Here is a 5829-nt window from a genome sequence, read left to right as displayed (position 1 = left end):
CCGATTGTACAAAAATACGGGATATAACACGTAAGTTGTCACACCCCAGAGTTATTGTTGCAAGCGTATAGCATGTACTTATGTCATATTCCAAGTAATTGTCCTATTTATCTCTAACAATAATCCCAACTCAACATTTCAACCCAATTTACCATATATTTTCCTTCAACCGACCCGGGGCATCATGACCACACTACCCTTGTTTAAACCTTACTCCTCTTTTTAAGTATCCACGTGGTTTCGTTGGCGACGTATATTTACTTGCGAGTTACATAATCGTTCTTATGTGATTCGTGTACATACACATCTATACATATACATGTATCCACATCTGCATCCGTATTCATAATCATACTCATTTACATATCGTATCCATAGGCATATTCATATATATATCATTTACATAGCATGCCCGACCACGAATGTTCGGTGTTTCGCGCACCCGACCATGACTAGGCTCGGTATCATTCATACCAAAAGTCTTTTGTCTATCTGTAGTAACTTATCTCGTCGTGCTCTCTTCCTTCTTTATTTTGTTTTCCTTGATTATCATATCTAGTGTCCTGCTATAGAAAACCTTAGGTTTCTTTCTTAATTGTCGCTTATAAATAGCAATATCATTCACAACGGCTTTACCGCTAGTGTCTTTACCTCTATTCTAGTATAACACCGTCATCCTTTACTCTTCCTAATCAGTTCTATTACATTTACCATATAAGTCATTTTATCAACGTGTTCTCATTCATTTTAACCCTTCGTATTCGCACCTCTGTCTCCGGGTACTGTTACTTTATTCGCTAGTAAACGTATCGCGTCTTTCTCGTGCTTATCCCTCCAATGAATACCTCGGTATCGCACTCTATTGGAGTTACCTTTTCTCTTCTACGTTGTGCTTCAGCACTACCAGTCTTCCTAATTTACCCTAGTATTTCTCTTTACCATATCATTTTCGATCTTATATTTACCGTTACTAATCTCTTATAGTTGTCAATGATACTCCTAACTTAATCTCGTCCTGCCATTACCCTGTTGCACATCATCATTTCTCATCAGGATATGTCACAAGCTTATACCTTATCTCCCTTAGATTCTAGGAAAATTTGGCAGAGTTTCTTTCGTAAGCATAACGATCCCAAACCTGCACATAGCCTAGAAAACACGTCTGATGTCTGAATAGCACATATATCGGAACGTACATAATACACAACTGCACAACACAAGGTCACTTACCATTAAAGAATATAAATAGTAGAGTTTGTCCCATAAGTTGTGCCTGCACGCTCGGTCTAGAATTCCAATGTCTATATACATACACATATTATTTATATTTACTCGCTGTCAATCAACTTACTCGTAAATCATGATTCTGGCTATCACTAGGTTACTAACAAATATATTCATCTCAAATTGTCGGAATGGCTCATATTTCTCACCTCAACACAATCATCACAACGGGGGTGATTCATGACAGCATAAGATCCAAATCAATCGATGTACACATATCGTAAAAGGACACTGCCAATATACCTGGGACAATATCAAGGGAAGACTCAAGATCCTGTCGCTCAGCTAACGCATGGATATGATGCTGGGATCCACTTGAACTGGGCATTCCTCTTTGATCTCTATCACCACCTACTAACACCTGTGGCCTTGGCCTTGGAGGGCATACCGATGACAAAGAGCCAGCTACTAACCTCATAGGTTGAGCCTTATCTCTACCACGCCTCCATGGGCAGTCGCGGGCCGAGCACAGGTATAACAAACATCCGAGCCCAAGCGGCACGGTCCCTAATGTAACTTGCAACACTGAGTACATCGTGGTACCGGGGAAATCGTCTGACTAGAACCACTCCGAGTCCGAGAACTAGAAACTCTGAGACTCTGGGGTGACCTTTTTTAAAAAAAAATAATAATTGTGTTCTACCAGGCCAGGCCTGTCAGAACTTTTTATTAATAAATGAATAAGGTATGAAAATTGGTCTATTACATCATGTCTATAATATGAACTAGCTAAAATTAAAAAACTACGAGACATTTCTCTAGTTCTATACTGTAAGCCTAAACTAGTCTGTCCATTGTGATCATGTTGAATCTGATTTGATGATAGCTGAAGTCTGTACCCAAAGCTGTGTACACACCATATGATTATACATATATGTAGTATCATTGTTGATGATCAATCTGCTGGATCCTCCTTGTTCTAATCCTCAGCTGAGGCAGTTGTAATTTGTCCGTGTTGATAATTCTTCTTCCTTCTAATGGCATGAATATAAAGTCATGAACTTTGATGCCTACATGATCCAAAGCCTAGCTTGCTAGAAAGTATGCCAACCTGTTGCCTTCTCTGAATATATGGTTAATCTGTACCTGCATAACTCTCATATCCTGTTTGATCTCTTCTATCTGACTCCTCAGTTCCCATGGAGTGGTCCATGTATCTTGAAAGATGTTTAGGAGGAGAAGTGAATCAGTCTCCAATTGCACTTGTTGAAGGTTGTGCTCTTTACAGAACTTCAATGTTTGTTTTAGAGCCACAGTTTCAGCTTCCATGTTTGTTGCCATTCCCATTTGTTGTGCTTCAGCATAGACCAAATCCCCATTACAATATCTGATGCAGAAACCATATGAACTGAGTCCAGGATTGCCCTTGCTTGCCCCATCTGTATTGCATTTTAATCTCCCTGAAGGTGGCATTATCCAGACCACCTTAGCATAATAAAATTTTGGTTTATATCTACTTAGGTGGTGATGCATATATTCCCACTCAGCAAATACAATGTGCAGCCATGGGAATCTCTTCCTTATCAGTTGATGTAGTATATGCTGTACTTGTTGTTTCAGTCTGAAGAAGGACACTGATCCTCCATATTTAATGGAGTTTCTTCTCTTCCACAATGACCACATGATCACTGCAGGTATTGCTCTATACATAGGCTGCAATTTTGGTTTTGTCTCAGCAGTCCACCATGCCATGATCATTTGATGTAGACCAACTCCATCTGTGGGGATACCTGCACAAGAAGCAAAAAACTTCCATAACTTGACAGCTATGGAAGATATTAGAAATAAATGGCCTACAGTTTCCTCCTTATGCTCCTCACAACACCAGCATCTCTATGGAATATTGATCATCATCCTTTTTAATATATCATCTATAGAGATTCTCCCTTTCCATACTCTCCACATGAAAAAATTATCTTTATTGGCAGCCCTTTCTCCCACATGAACTTATAACTTGCTTGTTTGCTTTCTCTGTGTCTGAGAAATTCCCATGCAGATTTAACTGAAAATCTGCCATTTGTTTCCAGCATCCAACTTGGTTCATCATCCTCTTCTTCAACTGGTACCTTGATATTTTCTTTGATATGCTGAGCCAATTCCTGATCTAGAGTGGATGTTAACAGTTCCATGTTCCATTCCCCTTTCTTCACAAACTGTCTAACCTCTATTTCTTCCTCTCTAGCAGTATCAGGAATGATATAATATAATGCCCCAAGCCTTGTCCAATTCTCATACTAGAAACTTGAAGTTCCATTTCTCAGATACCAGAATATCTGTGGCTCAACTTCATCTCTTATATTTACCATCTTCTTCCATGTGTGAGATCCTCCTCTCTCTATTGCCATAATAGGATGCCATTTCTTGCAATATTTATTCAACATGTAACTCCCCCATAAGCTTCTTCCACTTCTAAAATTCCACCACAACTTAGCAAATAAAGCCTTAGATATATCAGTTAGTGATCTAAGACCAATGCCTCCTTCATCTTTTGGTAAACATAATTTGTCCCATGCCACCCAATGTTTGCTTTTCACCCCTACTGTATTGCTCCATAAGAATTTGGCAAAGATCTTGTGCAGTTGTTTTATCACCCCAGAAGGAGGATTCATGGCTGATAGTAAATACACTGGCATGGTTTGCACCACATGATTGATCAACACATATCTGCCTCCAAAAGATAACAGTCTATTTTGCCAAGATAGAATCCTTTTCATCACTTTTTTGATCAGATCCTCATAGTATATCAATTTCCTTCTTCCATAGAACACTGGACAACCTAAATATGTGAAAGGAAAGGATCCATTTCTCATCTTTGTATGTCTTTTAATCCTTCTATTAACTCTGGCTGGGACTTTGTGATGAATATAATAACAGCTTTTATCAGTATTGACCAGCTGTCCTGAAGCCTTTTCATAATTCCTCAGTCTCTTCATCATTAGTTTTAGAGAACATCCATCCCCAAAACAGAATAATATTGTGTCATAAGCATATGATAGATGATTGATTTGAGGACTCCATTTTGGCATTCCATAGCCTATGAAACTTGGCTTCTCATGCAGCTTATTCAGACTCCTTGTTAAAACCTCTGCTGCTATAATGACCAATGTAGGAGAAAGTGGATCACCTTGTTTTACCCCCCTACTTGATCTGAAAAAACCATGACTTTGTCCATTGATTAATACTAAATACCAGTTGTTTGAAAGCAATCTCCATACTAAATCAATGATAACCTCTCCAAACCCAAACTGTCTCAATACTTTAGTCAAAAACATCCAGGAAAGTCTATCATAAGCCTTTGCCATGTCTAATTTGATCACCACATTAGTATGTTTAGCTCTCAAGTTAATATCTCTGATGATCTCCTGTGCCAGCAATATGTTTTTTGCAATGCTCCTTCCTTTCACAAATCCTGTCTGATTGTGAAAAATAATATTAGGAAGAACCTTTGCCAATCTATTCTACAGTATTTTTGACATTCTCTTGTTGGAGAAAGAACTGAAACTGATAGGCCTTATATCACTAAAAGTAGTAATCACCTCCTTCTTTGGTAACAAAACCAAATTAGTGTGTGTGATGAAATGTGGTATCTCACACCCACAAAAGAAGGCTCTAACCATTTGAATCACATCCAATTTGATAACCTCCCAACACTTTTGATAGAACTGTCCTATGAGTCCATCAGGCCCACTAGCACTATCCCCATTGAGTGAAAATACAGCCTCCTTTACTTCACTTTCAGATGGCAACTCTTGCATATTCTTTTGCTGTTCTTCAGTTATCAATTTAGGAATATTTTTCAATAATGCATAATCCCGTCCTGAATTTTGTTCACTAAACTGTGCCTCAAAAAATCTGATTGCTTCAGAACCAATATCTACTTCATTTCCCAACCATGTACCAGAAGGATCTTGTATTCTTTTCAAAGTTAACTTATTCCTCCTGCCCCTCACATATGAATGGAAGAATTTTGTATTTCTATCTCCATCATTGAACCATTTCATACCAGCTTTCTGCTTCCAATACTCTTCCTCCAAGTGTAAAAATCTGGTTAGTTCAGCTTGTGCCTGATGTAACAGCATTCTATTCTCCCTTGAAGCATTATTTTCAAACTGCAACTCCTTCACCTTTATAGTATCTTCTATAGTGGCAATTTGCTGAAATATATTCCCATATGTGTTTCTGCTCCATTGAACCAGTGCTTTTTAAGTTTCTTCAGCTTGTGATGAAATACATAGAATGGATTTCCACAGAAATCAGCAGTCCAATTCTCCTTTACCACCTCCATAAATGTATGATGCTTTGTCCAGAAGATAAGAAACTTAAAAGATTTGACAATGTGCTGTGCATTGCTGTTACACTCAAGATGTAGGGGTGCATGATCAGAACCATGTCTAATCATATGAGTCACTGCTGTGGATGGCATAATATCCAGAACTTGCTGATTCACCAGTATTCTATCTAACCTTTTAAATATGCAATCTTCTTCGGTCCTCCCATTCCACCAGGTGAATTTACTTCCATTGAATCCTACATCAATGAAACCAC

The 5829-nt window shown here is 38.4% G+C and overlaps 1 protein-coding gene across 1 annotated transcript; it reads right to left on the bottom strand.

Moving 5' to 3' along the window:
• Nucleotides 1-2310: 2310 nt before the first annotated feature.
• LOC132644105 (uncharacterized) lies at nt 2311-5363 on the bottom strand. Its single transcript, XM_060360662.1, has 4 exons — nt 4899-5363; nt 3588-4697; nt 3239-3518; nt 2311-3014 (listed from the first exon to the last, which is right to left on the bottom strand). The coding sequence occupies exons 1-4, from the start codon at nt 5361-5363 to the stop codon at nt 2311-2313; spliced, it is 2559 nt and encodes an 852-aa protein (XP_060216645.1).
• Nucleotides 5364-5829: the final 466 nt, after the last annotated feature.

Source organism: Lycium barbarum, chromosome 6, assembly GCF_019175385.1.
Source record: "Lycium barbarum isolate Lr01 chromosome 6, ASM1917538v2, whole genome shotgun sequence".
NCBI classification, from domain to species: Eukaryota; Viridiplantae; Streptophyta; class Magnoliopsida; order Solanales; family Solanaceae; genus Lycium; species Lycium barbarum.
The sequence above is the reverse complement of the archived record's forward strand: the minus strand, read 5'-3'. Positions and strand labels throughout refer to the sequence as shown.

Coding starts and splice junctions, on each gene's coding strand:
- LOC132644105 (XM_060360662.1), bottom strand. CDS start 5,363: ATGCTGTTACATCAGGCACAAGCTGAACTAACCAGATTTTTACACTTG. Junction 3,519..3,587: donor CTCACACATGGAAGAAGATG/GTAAATATAAGA, acceptor TCAAGTTTCTAG/TATGAGAATTGGACAAGGCT. Junction 3,015..3,238: donor CAGAGAAAGCAAACAAGCAA/GTTATAAGTTCA, acceptor CTTCTTGTGCAG/GTATCCCCACAGATGGAGTT.